Here is an 18,221-nt window from a genome sequence, read left to right as displayed (position 1 = left end):
TATTTGTCTTATTTAGCAAATACAATTTTGATTTTTACGGAATAGTACCCGAACTGTGTTCTTATATATACAGATTTTATATTGTCATTATAGGCCTATATAGAAAGATAGAAAAAGTGCACCACTTCTTGCACGGGCTTGTACGGATCTACAGGTATGCAATATCAAGCATGCAATGTTTATCACATAACCCTGTCCAAGATTAGTTCTTTTCAAACGGGTGGTCTCATTATCGTGACCTTGGTGGTCAATTTCTTTGAAATTTGCACGATGACGTGTCGATTTCATTCATTATGTTTTTTTATGGTCAGGTACGTTTATTCTGCTCCGAGTTATTAAATGACATCACGGGGATACCCCCATTCAGTTAATCTAAAAATATATATACATAATAATATTGAATAGCATTGTCCCTGTAGTGTAAACAAACAAATAATTGCTCTTCACTACCAATCATTACAAGAATAAATATATGCTGGTTATTTTACACGTAAGCCGGCTGAACTGTCATTTACATATTTGACCAGAGTGAATATGGTTTTTTTTCGACGATATGTATACACGCCTATGTTGCGTGCGTTCGTGCTTTGTTGTGTGTTTGTACAATACTATGCAATACAATATCATAATGACAGTGTGTATTAAATGTCGTGTGTTGTCCATGTCCCCTCTAATACATTTTTTTTCTAATTTCCAATTTCCATAAGCCCAGATATACTAAATACAGGATATTCCAAAGAAGCATGCAAATACTACTGAGAGGACTCACTTATCTCAATTTTCCGCAGGTTTAAATAATCAATGTAGAGTCTCCCCTTTTCATCGTAACAGAATGTATCGATAACTCGAATATAACTATGCGATGTTGCCCTTCCACATCGAAACAGTATTTCATCTCAATACTCGCTCTCGCTCGGGAAATACCGGAATTTAGACACTCGTGTCGTAAACATAGTATGACATGAACACTCATAATATCATCTTTTTATCATCATCATCATCATCATCATCATCATCATCTTCTTCTTCTTCTTCTTCTACGGACCATTGCAGAAAATTGTGACGTCATCCGTTACCACTTATCGCTCTGCAACTAAATCTGGTTTGCTTTAATTTTTACGCCCACCTCCGAGGTCTTGTGGTAGGGGGCGGTCGGGTAGCCTAGTGGTTAAAGCGTTCGCTCGTCACGCCGAGACCGGGTTCGATTCCCGACATGGGTACAGTGTGTGAAACCCATTTCTGGTGTCCCCCGCCGTGATATTGCTGGAATATTGCTAAAAGCGGCGTAAAACCATATTTACTCACTCACTCTAGTGGTAGAGCGTCCGCCCGGGGAGCGAATCTCCGACCTCGTCAGAAATGTTAAAAGATGGTACTTGTTGTTACCCTGTCTGGCGCTCAGTATTAAGGAGCTAAAACAAGGAGAAGTCGGCTCGGAGTCAGTATACCTTGTCTGAGTGGGGTATTCATGTTAAACTGCGGCATATCTCAGTGGGCAAGCTAGCACTATAAATCGGCATCAGTCCGAACTAGTACAAGCAGGCACACATGCGCATACAGGTCGCTATATATAAGTGCAATAATCTTAGACGCGACGTTAAACCCCAATTCACCTCACCTCACCTTTAATTTTTACACCCAAGATACTTAACTGGTGATATTATTGTTTACAAACCGAAAGAGTTGGAAGAATATGTGTAACTATAGATTTATATAGGCCACTCCCACTAAAGGTCTACTGTGTCCTGACTGGCTGAGCATACAATGGGAGGGTCTTGTGTTGCGTTATTGCGCTGAGCGATGGCACTGATAATTGTTTGATTGGCATTCTAGAAGTTGGCAAATAATTAAGAAAAACGTACGTACAACTTTATAGATAAGAACTTTTGGTATATTGCATATACCGACGTGTGACGATGTTTATTCTGGAGTGACTCCAACTTGATAACAGTGCAGGAATCTGCATCAAAACGTCGCTATATGCAATAAACCAGAAGTTGTTATCCATAAAGTTGTACGTTTTTCTTAATGATGTCACTGATTTCGTACTGATTAAATGATCAGTCTGTGAAGTTAATATTGCTGACGTTTTTAGTTATAATTAAAATAGTTAGGCTTCAATATGTTGTTTGCCTTTATGGAGTTATTATAAAAGTAAAAGCCTATGTGCGTAAAATTACTATCGCAGTATGCACCTATTATACCTAAATAACGCAAATAATATATTGAAGTCGACTGTTGATTAAAATTCGCGCCCTGAATGAATAGTGACCCTACTTCCACACGCATGCGCATTAGAACAGAAAACTTTGGGAGTAGCCGGAAGTTTTTAAGATGGCTGCCAGCGAGGTGTTCCAGCTGATTGACACAGACATCCCAAATGGCCGTCAGAATTTACAGGAAAACCATGCAAACCTTCAACGTCTCGCCGAACACTGCGAGGAACGATATAAACAGGTACATTGCTATGACTATGGTGAAATGAGAACTTGATTCATATTCTGAATCAACAGGTGTCTGTTTACATTTCATTTTCATCATATTTCAGTTTTCAGTTCAATGCAGGAACTGGAATGCTGCTGACAGGTGATTATATTGTAACCAGTGGGTATCCTAGTGTCACCCCTTGTCTGTTACTTAGTGTACGCCAGTGTTGATAAAACTGTTTCAAGATAAGATGACTCGATATGTCCAATTCAACATCATGGCATCAAAAGCAGCCGAATTCACATAATTAGGCCTTTCGAGTTGGAATTGTCAGCATCCAAGTGCATTTTACTCTACATTTGTCCAATATGCAGTGGCAGTAGGCAAATAATGGTGAATTGAAATTCTAGTTCTATATAAACAAACACAATTTATCACATGATCATTGAACTAGCTTTGGCAACACTATTTTGATACATATTGTTTCCTAGTGTTCAAATAGTTGTTTTTTAATGAAGCATATTGTTTTGTGGAAAAGCACACTAGAATATGACACCCTTGTTTAGAATTGTATGTTAATTGCTTCAAAGTATGTAGACATCATGTGAACTTGGTGAAGATACTGTGTCATGAAATTTATTTATTTTTAAGTAGAAGTGATCATTCAGAGTTTCAGATTGGTTCATTTTCTCTGACGTTGACCGATTGTTATCAAAAATTCCTAAAGATATTAGTGATAATATGGAAGAATGACCTGTCATAATTTGCTAAAATCATGAATATATCTTTATGATGTTTGTCTCTAGCAACGTCACTGTCGTTTAACTATGACTTAAGACCAAGACCGCCTACTATTGGCTCTATCCAGCAAGTCCCGTACTGCTCACTACTTATGCTGTGTTTTGTAACAGGCAGATGACAAGCAGCAGGTCCTGGAGGAGACAAAGAACTACACCACCCACTCTCTTGCCAGCGTGGCCTACCAGATCCACACCCTGGCTGCCAACTTCCTCAACCTGCTGGACATGCAGCAGAACCAACTCTCAGGGATGGAGTCCAGCATCAACCATCTCTCACAGGTACCTCATCAGCTATTGTATATGTAGTACTAGCTGGTAGAGGCTAGTATCAGCCATCTCTCACAGGTACCACATCAGCTAGTGGTGTATGTAGTACTAGCTGGTAGAGCCTAGCATCAACCATCTCTCACAGGTACCACATCAGCTAGTGGTGTATGTAGTACTAGCTGGTAGAGCCTAGCATCAACCATCTCTCACAGGTACCACATCAGCTAGTGGTGTATGTAGTACTAGCTGGTAGAGCCTAGCATCAACCATCTCTCACAGGTACATCAGCTAGTGGTATATGTAGTACTAGCTGGTAGAGGATAGCATCAACCATCTCTCACAGGTACAGTCGTGCCTCATTTATATAGACTCTTGCGTCATTTCACAATTCGTCCGTATAACTGAAACCAGCTTCTTACTGGAAGAGTTACTTCCCTTCAATTATGCAACTCATGACAGATGACAGAGCAAACAGATACATCCACTCAATCTTTATTCAAGACATACACATTTAAACAAATCTGTCATGGAAGTTTGAACTTTACCACATTTTGAGAATGGATTTGAATCGAGTGAGCCACCCATGACAATATGCAAAGTCAGAAATGTCCATTTTGCCACCAAAATCGCTAGCTTTCTCTATCAGTATTTCATCATTAACGGTCACATTACGACTTGTCATGTCACACAACCAAAGATATAATGCATCTTCCAGCTTCTGGTGTTTTGCTACATGGGATCGTGATAAGTCATTTGAATTTTCCGGGAGATTTAGCCACTTCTATTTGTCTTTTAAAATGTCACCAATTGTCAATTTTCCTATGGTATGTACAAATTCAGTGCCATAATGCTTACTGATGGTTTCCAAACTTGCTGACGGGTGTTTTTCCTTAAACAGACAAATTTCCCTTTTTTCGCGTGCTGTAACTGCATGTTGCTTACGTTTCGCTGGTTAACTACCACCAGTGCATTTCAGTGTTTTGTGTATGAAAATGACCATCCGGTTCCGGAAACTGAATTTCCGTATATACGGGTAAATTTACATAGTAATTATTTCGTTTTGAATGAAAATCGCCCGGGAACCGAGGTTTCCGGATATCTGAAGTCCGTATACGCGGGGCATGACTGTACCACATCAGCTATTCGTATATGTAGTACTAGCTGGTAGAGTCCAGCATCAACCATCTCTCACAGGTACCACATCAGCTATTGTATATGTAGCACTAGCTGGTAGAGGCTAGCATCAACCATCTCTCACAGGTACCACATCAGCTGGTTTGTAAGAAGGACTAGCTGGTAGATGTATTCCAACTCAATCTGTCAGTGAATATGTATTGGAAATGCCTTTGATCACTGACTCAAATGTTTCTTTGGGCAGATGGTTTTGGGTGTAATGGCGCATGTTTTATATTCTTCTCTCAATAACAAGCTTCTCTTGACCATGTTGACAGTGGGTACAAGTCATGTGACATGATGGCAAGAGCCCTTGACATTATCATTTGTCAAATTATTTTACATGAATGTTGGTGGCAAGAAAACCATGGCTGATGAAGTGATGTCCAACATGAGCTAACATCCATGCTGCTGAAGGACTAGTGTCTGTGCAGCAGTAATGCTTTCATTATTGTATTATTGTTGTTGTAATCTCTTGTTCTGTCTCTGTAGATTGTAAACATACACAAAGAGAAGGTGGCCAGACGAGAGATCGGTGTTCTCACGACCAACAGGACCTTACTGAGGGCAGTAGGAACCAAGAACGGCATCATATTCCCTGAGCAGGCTGAACGTCCAGTCAAATATCAGCGCAAACCCGTAGATTACTCGACACTGGACTCGACTGGACATGGAATCAAGGTGAAAGCAGTTGTTTCATTTCTATCATAACATTAGCTGTGAGGGTGATGTTATGGATAATGCACAAGTAACTAGACATCGTTACAAAGAAGGTTCCAGTTACGTTTATGTTTTCTGACATAAAATACAAAGTAACAAAATCCTTTGAACTTTATTACATCATGGTCAGAGCAAAATATCTATCCTGTGGTCTTTCTTTCAGAATCATAGTCGACCGACATGTTGTTTTCTCCTTAAATCTAGTAACGCTACATAAAGTCCAAATGATTTAACGACTAGCATATTTAAATCATTGGATATGATTACATCAAAGAACATCAGAAACATTTTGCGCTTTCTCTGAAGTTTCTCTCTCTGACTCATGTTTCTTGCTATGTAGGCACCATCTGCTGCCCCCAAGAACAGCCGACCCCCTTCTATAGCCAGCCAGGGCTCCTCTCATGCTCCCACCACCAGACCCCCGACACCACCCATCTCGCGGTCCGGCTCCGTGTCAGGAGGATCCATCTCTGGGGTCTCCACATCGGGTACAATCTATGGAACCCTGGGAAGAAGCCATTACCGATCAGTGGCTCCCCCCGTCGCACCGCCATCTGTCCCAGTCGGTCAACAGTACGCCCCGGGTCAATCCCAGCATGGTGCCAGGGACAGATATGAAATGCTGTATGCCCCCAGTGTAATGGGTACAGTCCACTCACCCCCTCCTGTTGGAATGGCACGCCCCGTGTCAGACAGGGTGTCCTACCATCGGGAATCCACAGGTGGTAAGTAGACATATATATAAATTTTTATTCATAGCTTTTGGCCAAGGGAGCTGATCTAGACTACCAGTTGTCAGACTTCCATTTTTGTGAAAGCCTAGTTGGCTGAGTGGGTTAGATCACAGACTTTGTGTGCTGGCAATTAGGTGCCACACTATGAGAGTGCAGGTCCGAATCCTGGATGGGACTCAGCCTAGTGGTTAAAGCGTTGGCTCATCACGCCGAAGACCCGGGTTCGATTCCTGACATGGGTACAATGTGTGAAGCACATTTCTGGTGTCCCCCGCCGTGATATTGCTGGAATATTGCTAAAAGTGGCGTAAAACCATACTCACTCACTCACTCATTTTGTGGAACCGGGCCCAGGACCTTTGTTTTTTTCTGCTTTTTTTACTTGTATCTATTTAACACCAATTAGATTATTTTGTGAATAATTCATAACCATTTTTTCTGCTGTCTATTTTATCATGTTTATATTTCATCTGTTAAGTATCCGTTAATTTTCATATGACATGTTCTATCTTATCAACACAGCTCCCTTTTCATACATGGGTTACCAGAATGCAAGTAGGCGTGGTGAGACTTCCTGCATGGGAATGAATACTCCAATATAATGCATGAGAATGGCATCTGTATGGTGCAGAGATTAGTCAATAGTCAGCTTTGTCTTCAGTCCTATTAATGAGACACCATAATGGCCATTTTAGTTAATACGTTGATGGGAAGCTAAGTTGTCTAAAGTGCCACATTTCTCTCTACAGAGTTGTGTCCCTTAGGCATGTCAGGAACCAAAGACCATGGGTTCAAATCCCAGTTTCTCCTTGATCATGTTTCTTGGTTTGTCAGCACCATACCTGTACTCTATTTAGTATGAAGGCTGACAACAACTATGTCCATGTTAGTTGATGGCTTCCATGTAGTATGCTAGCATAGTGGCTCAGTGGTGCCAGGCTTCTGTACCTTGTGTCTGGTTGCTATGCCGATATTCGGGCTACTGTTGCTGCTGTTGCTGTACCTTGTATGTCGCCAGATCTGCCTTTTTCTCCTCTCTTCAGATGTACCTCTCTGTTATCAGTGTATATTAGACCCGTGAAGATCCGGGGTAGAATTGGTCTTAAGCAACCCATGCTTGCCGTAAAAGTTGACTATGCTTGTCGTAGAAGGTGAATATGCTTGTCGTAGAAGGTGAATATGCTTGTCATAGAAGGCGACTATGCTTGTCGTAGAAGGTGATTATGCTATTCGTAAGAGGCAACTAACAGGATTCGGTGCTCAGGCTCCCTGACTTGGTTGATGCATGTCATCGTATCCCAGTAGCCAGGATCGATGCTCATGATATCAATCACTCGATTATTTATAGACGGTCGTCATATAGCTGGAATATTGCTGAGTACGACGTTAAACAACAAACAACAACAACATCGTATATTAGAGCTGAGTTTCGCCTGGTATCTTGCAATGCAATATGTATCACGATACAGACTGATGATATTGCTGCTATCATGATACACCAACAAATAGTAACAAATGATGAAGTCACGGAAATTTAACTCTAAAAAAACTTATGCTTACAAGTTGCGCTATGCTTCTTCAGCCTTTTTCAGGAGGTAACTCTGTCAGTTTCTGTTCTATTTAAAGCGTGTAACGATCACACAGACTGACAATACAAGTATTGTTAGTACTTTTGTATCGTTGAATCGTTGAATCGTTGAATCGTTAGGCAGTTAGAGGTTCATTAAAAATAAAACATACAAATGCCTTGTTGTTGAGCTTCAGTGATATTGGGGTGTTTTTAGGAAAGATAAAGTTTTAGTACGTAATCATGGTATAGTCATAGGCTTGAGATCCTTTGTGTAGCAATAGGACATGTAAACATTTGGGAAGAAGTGGTCAATTCGGAACAGAATGATTGAAATTGATACAGGTGAACCATCATTTCATAACTTTGGCAACTTGGTCAGTCTGAATTTTTTTCTAATCTTTTTGAGCCAACATGTCTAGATCCTTGCTTTATGTTCACTTCGGTTCAATTTTCCATCTGCTATTTTGCAAACCTCTGGTGCAAGGATTATTTCCAAAGTGGACCGTTTTTGAAGTATCTCTTTTTTGTGTTCTATTCTCTTCATCAACTCTGAAGCATGAAAATTCAATTTTCCTAGGATTATTCTTGATTAAGGTTAATATACATGAAGGTGTTGTGCAGACAATGTGTCTGGGTGATAGGAGTATAGGAAAATATACTCAGGAGAGTCATGAATTAGGAGATCGAGACAGATGCACGGGTAAGTAGAAATAACGTTGGTTAATTACCGTATTCGACGTAATAAACCCCAGGGTGCTCTCAAAATTAGAAATAAGGGGCTCTTATTAGAATGTTATTTTGGTGGAAAAAACAGAGTTGAAAGATAAATTTCGTGGTTTATGCTGACAGCCTGAAATGTTTACGACGACAGATATATTTTTCCAGAATTATATGCCCATAGTTAAGGGTGCGTAAAACACACGAGTGCATATTATTCGCGAATAAATAAGTCTTGTGTACATTGATCACTCGGAAGGGGTGCTGATTGGGATTGTCCAATAGCCAATATCTTAGCTAATTTCGCCGTGGGCGCTTGTTACGTTGAATACGGTACACGTTTTTATGACTGACCATGTTCATGTTTCATTACTCTAGATATGTATGCAGCAGTAAAGCTGTTAGCGTATACATTGCAGTTATACAGTAGTATTAGTTGTAGTAAGCCAGCTTGCCAGGTAATGGGGTGTATGCTTCCTGCATGTTGTGTTGTCATGGTTACAGATGTGCCGCTGCCTCCTCCCCCTCCAGCCATGGACAATGAAGGTCAGGATGCCCTTGCTTCAACAGGTCGGCATGATCCCGCGCTATTGTTGCCACCCTTACCCTCTTCATGCTCTTTGCCCATCCCGCTTTACGCCCCTCTTTTATCCGACTATTTTGATTGCAGTGTTAGTAGGTTCTTACAAAGATGCTTGTTCTAGAGAGAAGTGCTTCAGCTAGAGATGTAGATGTGCTGAGTAGGCACTTCCTCCTGACAACTATGTTGGAGGATTTATTTGCTGTGTTTAAAATAATTTTAAAACCAAACAAGGCAGTCGGGCTGGTGACCCATAAGTGTTGCCTGCCCATCTTTAAAGTTACCTGCCCTCATTCAGACATTTTGAATATGGAAAAATCACAAAAACTAAGAGATGAATCCCGTCTTGATTCAGTTAAAATATTGCAAACAATTACTAGAGAACCTACAAGGAATTAATATAAATTTGAATAAGTAAGTCAATCTCGTTAAAATCCGATCTTAGTTTTGCTACCCCTAAACAATGATCTGAGGACATCCCATTACGAGTCACGTCAGACCGACCTTTTGTGAACTCTGACCGACCAATGGAATGACTGACAAGAAGTCGACATTAGCCAGTCAGAAGGCAGCTTTCTTGTGCTTTATGGCAGTAGTTTCAAATGGGCGACTATGCTCCGAAACATATTTTGACAAATTCTCGCTTAAAAATTTGAAACCTGAACAAAAGAACATTCTGGAATGGCTAATAGATGGTTTAGATTGTATGGATTCAGTTTTTGAAGTTGCGTGATTAGAAATCACATTCCGACTGTCCTTTAAATGATCTGGTAAGCGACACTCTGATTGGTCAGATGAAAGGTCGTTCTGACATGACCCCTAATTGGATGTCCTCAGATCTTTTTTTCGCGGTAGCGAGAACTAAGATCTTATTTTAATGAGATTGATAAGTAAGTAGTCTTAACATTATCTGCCAGACAGTCGGGCAGGTGAAGTAAAATTTCATGCAGCCGACAGATTAGTTGCCAGGCACAGGCCGGCGGGCAGGCAGTTCTTTCGGACACTGCTTGTTTGTGTGGTATTACCAGGTCAGTAGGGTGTAAAACCTGACCCAAAATTCAGGGCATCACAATACTCTTACACAGGGTTACTTTCTCTCTCTTGGCAGTTTCGGTATGAAAAGATGACATACCCCTGTTCAAGCCTGAGGGGGGTGAAATTGCTTACTTGGATGTTTAATGTGATACTTGGTACATCCTATGCCAAGTGTACATATCGATACAAATCACAATGCTTGATTCACTATGTATTGTGATACTTAATTTGCAACTTATTTGAGTGACATTCAGCTACAAGAGGTTGTTGTGATCAACCAGTTTGTGTCAAACACCATGACTGGCTAAGTAGGCTTTTTCCACCAGCAATAGGCAATCAGTTTTTCCACCAGCAATAGGCAATCAGTTTTTCCACCAGCAATAGGCAATCAGTTTTTCCACCAGCAATAGGCAATCAGTTTTTCCACCAGCAATAGGCAATCAGTTTTTCCACCAGCAATAGGCAATCAGTTTTTCCACCAGCAATAGGCAATCAGTTTTTCCACCGGCAATAGGCAATCAGTTTTTCCACCGGCAATAGGCAATCAGTTTTTCCACCAGCAATAGGCAATAGGCGTGTTGTTTTGTGATACCATGATGGGTTATTGCAATACTGTTTGCAAATCACAAACGAACGATACATAGGTAAGTGTATCCTAATTTCAAGGGTAACCATGGTAACATCAATACATCGGTGAATTGTGACACCACTAGTTGTATCATGTCATTATCCTCAGCAGCTTCAGGTGATAACATCTGATGATAATGATCCAATAATGATAATATACAAGGATAACATATAGCTGACTAACTGAGTGACACTGATATTCACAATATATAAATAATTACTCTTGGCCAGGTCAATATGCAAAAAGAAGGACTGGTGTGGCTGCCGAAGGGGTCAGGTCTGAGGGTCCTTCTTTTTGCATATTGACCTCGTAAAGAGGAATCAATCGTTTTGTTAAACCGAAATTCAATTTAGAGTTTATGAAGCCTTTAAACTGTCCTGTTTCATTGTGGTAACATGAACCATGAAATGTTAGTATAAGACGCCACCTTGAATTCTAGCAGATGAGTCAATATTCATCACATGATGTGATTGTGAAGAGTCAATATTCAAGGTCAGTGTCAGTCACAGGATCTTGGGGTCTTCATATAAATGTATTGTTTCGTCACGTGCTATGGATTAACCAATGGAATTGCTAGATTCTTAATAGAGGTATAACAATATAAAATCGATTATTTACAGACAGCCGTCATATAGCTTGGATATTGCTGAGTGCAGCATTAAACAACAAACAAACAAACAAACGAACAAACACAACCTGTGATGTGAAACAAGGGTTGATAACCAATGTCCAGACTAACTGCTCTGCTCCAGACATATTAGCTGATACAGATGCAACATACAGCTGCACTTGAAACATAAGCTGTCAGTCAAAAGTCTTATGGAAAAGTCTAACCAGGGATGCACAGCTCAGTTCATGCTAGTCTGCTAGCCACGGACTACTAAATTGTGCTGAGGACTAGTAAAAATGCAATGATGGTCATCCTCATTGACTACTAGCATTTTGTAGGGCTATAATACTTAACCAGTTCTCAATAAACATTTTTGTCTTGTTCAAGCAGAACTAGCTACAAACTCTGAGGACTAGTGAAATAAGTTTACCCTAGTCATCAGACTAGTCTTTGAAGAAAAATTATTTCTAAGGCTGGATAAAGTGTCCCACTGGCCTAAGGTGTCAGGAAGCCATGCCAGGATCCAATATGGTGGCTTTTCATCACAGGTTGGGCTTGACCCTTGGTCTATCTGCACCATATCTCCGGGAATCTGTGACCGTGGTCACTTTGAGCCTTCCTCTTGACTTGCTGTGAAAAAACTTCAAAGATTCATAAACCCAAATAATTCAGTAATTGTGAAATTACGAATTATGATTATCTAATGACTGGCCTTTCTTCCATCACTAGTGTCGCCACCCCCACCCCCACCTCCCCAGGCTGCGTATGCCTATGGCAGTGACCCTCCTCCGCCACCCCCAGAGTTCAGTGACACAGACAGTCAGCCGCCGCCTCCACCCCCAGAGGACCCCTACATGGAGACAGGGCCCCAGCTCACCACGCAGCCGGACTGGATCCCCAAACAGTACCTGGAAAAGGGTAACTAGTCATGCACTGTTAGACTGATGATGACCTAATAAAGATTTAATGATGTTCTAATGGTGATGATCTAATGATGATAGAGAGAGGTGCTGACGGTCTTCTCTGCCAGCACTGCAGGTAATCCATGTTGGAACTACACCCAAATGTTCTTGTGACATACAAAACACAAAGAGGATCAGTCAAACAATTGTACTGCTGTGAATGGAAATATATACCATAGAGAGAACAATGAAGGTAGGCATGGTAGGGTAACAAACACAGTCCATATAAGGAGCACTCCTACCATATGCAAATGAGTCATGTCACCAGAGAGGGTTCAGAGGCAAGTTCATATAAAAACCTCTTCACAATAACTTTTCATTCCTGCAACAATCACAACACACCATCAGTGGAAACCTTGGCTCTCATGTGCTTGCTGAAAGCTGTGTGATAACTGTTTTTATCTTCAGCTATAGCAGTTTTAGATATATAAAATATTGTTTTATCTCCCAATTTCTGCTGTATGTTATGTTTAATATTAGGGCTGCGACGAGTCCAAATTTACTACCCAGGTACCCATCCCCCTATTACTGGACCCTACCAAGTTACCCCTGGTAGGTCTCAAGAGATAGGTACAAAATGTCCGATTGGGTAACGTTTGACGTTACTCCTGTCAAAATGTATTAAGAAACACATATAAACCGATCTGTCATGCATACACTGAAGTTGACTGAAGTTTTATCTTTATGCAAACATATAAAGTTAGAAGGAATGTGTGCATAGTAAGAAAGAAATTTGAACAATTTGTCACATATAGTGTGAACATAGAGTTCTAGGTAATTTTTGCCATTAAACAATATAATCATGTGACTAACCACGGGTCCAGGTTGTCCTGTGGGTACCCGGGTCCTACACAGTACCCACCCGACCCAAGGACCTAATTTATCCGTCCCAGCCCTATTTCATATGTTCTTTTTGCTCCAGTTTCAGCAATTAATGATCAGTGATGTATAAACTATTGATTTTGACGCCCAGTTATTGCAGTGTGTGATGTATAAATGTTGTCTGTGTCTTCAGTTATAGCCATCTATGACTACAAGGCAGAGAAGGAGGATGAGCTCACATTTTCGGAGAACTCGCTGATTTTTGTGCTGAAGAAGAATGAGGACGACTGGTGGGAGGGAATGATGGACGGACAGCGTGGCCTGTTCCCGTCCAACTACGTGGAACCCTGCATGTAGACTACACAAGTGTGTCACAACAAATATACACACTTCAACACAGGTGTATAGCCCAATAGCTAGGCTCTCACCCCCCAGGGCCCAGTTCCTCCAAGAGATCTTAGCACTAAGGTGATCGTAAGTCCCATACTCTAACATAGGTTTACGATCATTGTAGCGCTAAGATCGGGGCCCAGGTCATTTGGCACACCCTGCACATTTGAATCAAGTCATTTTGAGTCACTTTGTTAGGTGTACATTATTTGAGTGACTAGACCAGCTACCAGTTATTGATAATGGTGCCTTTATGCACTGGCCATACCTGGGCTTGACAAGTCACTAGTTACGACATCATGGGCCAAGATAGAAGTGCTAGACTGTAGAGCAAAATGATGTCTCACCATACAGGTCATTGTTACAGGAACCTGTCAGGTTTCATCATTTTTGGTTAGTGTCATAATAGTATCACAAGTACAGTTCAGTTCAACAGACTTATTTATGTCCAAATTTAGATGGGGCCTTACTAGAGCATGTAATATTGCATTAAGTCACATGCAGACGTTCTGCGTCATGACATTTATTATTTCTTATCATTCCATAGCTTCAGCATGTGAATGCACAGAATGAAGTGTTCAGTTTGCATCTTAGAAAAGACTGGCAACTAGCAAACTGTTTTGTTTATACAATTTATATTATTTTATTTGTGATGTTAATGGAAAACATAATCTATGCCATATACAGATTGTATCCCTTGAAGCACTTGTGTACATTGTGGCAAGTAGAAACTATCAACGGTTGTTGTTGGTTTGCTAGATTGATATGTAATATATATATGATGGTGTGTCATTGTCAGAATTTATTTTGTATCAGGTCTCGTCAGGTCTTGTTTCATGTATATGTTTGGTCAAAATTGAAGAGCCAATATGTTTTCAAATGAGCACAAATTCCATTGACCTTTCTCTAATGAGATATATGCATATTTTCGTAACAAGGAGTTTGTGAATCCATATTGATAAATGACCGCAGTTTCTCCGTGCCTTGTCACTTTCTTGCCTTACTCCAGCGATAGACATTGGCACTAGTCCTATAGCTCTTGCCAAACTGCCCATTAGTTTAAGGTATCTCAAGGTAGTGTAGAAATTTGCACTTTTTAATGTTTTTGCTATATGTTATCATTTTAAGGACTAGTGGGCTAAAATTGTTAGTTTCTATCGCTGTTTCTCCATTTTGCCATAAGGTTTTAATAGTTTTATATATAAAATTATTTTAAGCTTGGTGCCTACAGCATGTTCAAGCAATGTTAAACATATTTAATACCATACATGTAGATATTGGACCATTCCAATGATATGATTCATTCCAGAAGGCCTTCAAAAACTGTGATTATTGTTTATTTTCATGATAAATCACTCTCAAGGAAACTGTGTTTGTTATGTTTGTGTTATGGGTGCTAGGGTTTCAGTAGAACCTGACATATTGTTATTTGTATGTACCGGTAGATGTATGTTTATAAGTGTTCTGACCTACAGGTGCACTAATATTGCTTTGCAGAGTTGTGTCCCTTTGCTGTGCCAATTGCTGATAATACTGGGTTTGTCAGCCCTGGTAATTTAAGCATGATTATTATGTTAACTGACCAGCTACCTAGTTTTAAACCATATATGCTCATTGGTGTTGAGTACATGGTATCCAGTGATATATATCTTGACCTGCTCAGGGGCTGACATTCAGCCCCAAGTCTGCAGCAATGTTAGAGAAAGAACTCCCAAAGTGGAATTAAAAAGTTACCCAATTAGTTACCCAACAGTTAGCAGGACCAATAAAGAGGAACAGGATTAAATGGTCAGTTTTACATTGTTGCTTTGAATGCAACATTAATATAGCACTGAATTTAAGAAAATAACAACTTGAACAAAAATGCAAATTTGAACAAAAGTGATAATTCCCAATTTGCCTGCCCTGGGTACTTCTTTTGAAACCTTGGCTAAATCTGTGTCATGTTATCTGGTCTTTTTATCCTAAGCCAGCCAAAATATGCTGATAAGTGGTTGCAGTCCCATATTGTCCTGGTTACCGGTTACCTTGGTCCCTCAGCTCCATCTTTGCTGTACTGGTGAACATTTACAACCTGTGTAACTTAGGCTTGCAGGCCAGGGGACTAAATACTGTTCTAGGTGGAGTTGGGGCGGTCAGGTAGCCTAGTGGTTAAAGCGTTCGCTCGTCATGCCATGATATTGCTGGAATATTGCTAAAAGCAGCGTAAAACCATACTCGCTCACTCTAGTTGGAGTTAACCTTGACTCGCTCCTTTCATATTAAGGTGCATTGATGTTAGACTGGCGATTGTCTCATAGTCACTATTGCTCATAGTTTTCCAGAGAATAGATATTTCCATATGTACACCCGACACTGCACCGGTTGACATGGCATTATTTCACCTGTGTTTTTTTTTTCAGATTATTTACATTGATCAAACAGATTATTCTTCATTTTGTCTGTTTCTGTATTTAGATCTGATTTTGATTTTTTTCATATTTATTTGTCAAATCTTGTCATATTTTATGTTATTGTGAGGAAAATCATTTTGAATAATATTAATGTTTTGTTTTTATAAAATATACCAGTTCTAAGGATTCTGTTAACAGGCATAAGGAAATTAATAAATCGAACAGTCAGGAGTATGGTAAAACTTAACTATCTGCCATAGTTTCTATTATTAGGTTTGCATTTATTATTATTATACTATTATTTTGCATTATTTCTGAAGGACTAGGTTCATTACCATATTTGGCAAATGATAATCATGCACAACTACTTCCTGTTTCTGCAGTTGCTTGTCAGTCATGTCATGTACATGCTGTTGCCATGGCTACATTGCATTTTCTATCACACTGTGTTCACCAAGTGAAGTTCAATAGCTTGCCTTGTTGTAACCCTCACGCTGTATGAGATAGACAATGCACTCGGGCCTCGAAAAGGGTTCCTCACATTTTGAAACCCTAACTTCAACTGACGGCAAGCATGGGTTGCTGAAGACCCCAGATCTTCACGGGTTGGTTAAATCAAAGTAGAATAGATAGTCATAATAAGCACCAACATTGAAAGAGATTCCCATTCCCTGGGTGTTTAGAATGTCATGTATGGTAATAACAGAGTGTAGTTGTTTGACACAGTTGCATTCATAAGATAAAGGCTTCAATATAGGCAGTTAGTTTTAGGTGGACTCACAGAGAAAGGGCCACTGGAGCATTTGTACAAGGGGATCGCCTCTATTCCGCTCATTAGAGGCAACTAAGTGGATCAGGTCGTCAAGCTCAGTGACTTAGTTGATTGCATTGATTGATTGATGCTCATGATGTCAGTCAATGGATTATCTGGTCCAGACTTGATCATTTTCAAGCCGCTGTCATGTAGCTGGAATATGTCTGAGTGCAGTGTTAAAGTCATTATTAAGTCTTCAGGGTTAATTAGTGTAGCTTCAATGATTCAGTAAAAGTATAAATGTGCACTCACGCTCCTTGTTGGAAATGGTCTAAGTTAAGATTTTGTCATTTATTTCTGGTGTGTTTTGGAGGTTGGGTGAAAATTTAGTGACAGACGTGTAAAAGACACGTTTTTCTTAACTGCGAATTTTAATGTGCCTTGATATGTGCATTAGTTATGTGTACAAAGTCATAGTATTTCCCTATTAATGAAATATTACCATGCGTGCCTCAACACTGTTGTCCTTGAACATTGCTGACATGTGGTGCTGTGTGCTATCGTCCACAACTAACTGATTTGCTTTGACGGAAAACATTTTAAAAGGGGCCTAAAATCTCAACTCCTTGGGATGAATATATTTTCCGTAAATTTTCAAAATCCATGTCCATTGTTGAATATATTTTTGAATGAGTTTTAGGATCTTTGTACTGTTTATCATGTTTATGGACTTGTGTGTCGAGGGACAACATTTTCTTAATTGTTGATGCAGTTGTTATTTCAGCTTCGATGTCACACAGTTGTTGATTCCTTCACTTTACACACAATTTGCTTTTGAAGATAGAGAAATGAGGGAAATTTAAACTCTCTTTTTTTCATTTACATGACTTTTGTAGCTAAAACATTTGGGAGGGTTGTTTTTTTATTGACATGATGTTTTCTTGTTCATTAATTATTACTTTTAAAAATATTACTAACGTAAGAATTGATAGAATTAATGACTAATTGTCTTCCTTTATAATATTAACATTGTGGTCACGGGTTACATACAGGTTGAAGTTTTGTCAAAGATTTTTTTTTTTCAGTTTTGAATAGGCATTCTCAATTCTCTTTTCCTAGAAATAACACTTGTGTTGCCATGGTGATTTTGAGTACTGACTACAGAGTAGCCATTAGTGATAATACCGCTGATACTTTCCACCTGATAATGAACAAGATTTTTGTTTTACATTTATTATGCAGTATTACTTGTACAAATGCTCTTCCATTATCACACTTAAGAATAAAATCAAGTTGAATGATATTGTATGTGATGTTGTTGTTGGACCATATGCGAACCCGGTTGTGAACGATATGACCCTGGGCATGGATATTTGAACTTGGATGAAGACCAAGAAGATTGTCAGTTTTACAATTTGGGTAGTAATTTATATTTTGGGAAGAAACCTTTGATGGCAGTAGTTGATTTGGAAACCATCACCTGACAAGCATAGTAGTCCTATTTCTTATTTCAGCTGTTGGTACGTGAAGCAGTAACAACTCCTGGATGACAGTCAAGGCAATTTGAGTTCTACACACGGAATCAAATTCTGTAAAACAATTTCTGTAATGGAGACTTGAGGAATTTGGTTCATCACTA

The 18,221-nt window shown here is 39.7% G+C and overlaps 1 protein-coding gene across 4 annotated transcripts; it reads left to right on the top strand.

The window, feature by feature from the left end:
• Window positions 1-2,324: 2,324 nt before the first annotated feature.
• On the top strand, window positions 2,325-17,885 carry LOC139465916 (abl interactor 1-like). 4 transcript variants are annotated; one of them, XM_071247916.1, is made up of 8 exons: window positions 2,325-2,457; window positions 3,339-3,506; window positions 5,160-5,348; window positions 5,728-6,112; window positions 6,644-6,685; window positions 8,913-8,978; window positions 11,991-12,179; window positions 13,239-17,885. In XM_071247916.1, exons 1-8 carry the CDS (start codon window positions 2,335-2,337, stop codon window positions 13,400-13,402), a joined length of 1,326 nt encoding a protein of 441 aa, XP_071104017.1. In that variant the 5' UTR covers window positions 2,325-2,334; the 3' UTR covers window positions 13,403-17,885. The 4 variants fall into 4 exon arrangements, with proteins under 4 accessions (XP_071104017.1, XP_071104018.1, XP_071104019.1 ...); XM_071247917.1 differs by lacking the exon at window positions 6,644-6,685; XM_071247918.1 differs by lacking the exon at window positions 8,913-8,978.
• The last annotated feature ends 336 nt before the right edge of the window (window positions 17,886-18,221 follow it).

This window comes from Haliotis cracherodii, unplaced genomic scaffold (genome assembly GCF_022045235.1).
Source record: "Haliotis cracherodii isolate W230 unplaced genomic scaffold, xgHalCrac1.p SCAF_18, whole genome shotgun sequence".
Taxonomy (NCBI): Eukaryota; Metazoa; Mollusca; class Gastropoda; order Lepetellida; family Haliotidae; genus Haliotis; species Haliotis cracherodii.
Note: the sequence above shows the minus strand (reverse complement) of the source record. Positions and strands in the feature narration are given on the sequence as shown.

Coding starts and splice junctions, on each gene's coding strand:
- LOC139465916 (XM_071247916.1), top strand. CDS start 2,335: ATGGCTGCCAGCGAGGTGTTCCAGCTGATTGACACAGACATCCCAAAT. Junction 5,349..5,727: donor CGACTGGACATGGAATCAAG/GTGAAAGCAGTT, acceptor CTTGCTATGTAG/GCACCATCTGCTGCCCCCAA. Junction 6,113..6,643: donor CCATCGGGAATCCACAGGTG/GTAAGTAGACAT, acceptor TTATCAACACAG/CTCCCTTTTCATACATGGGT.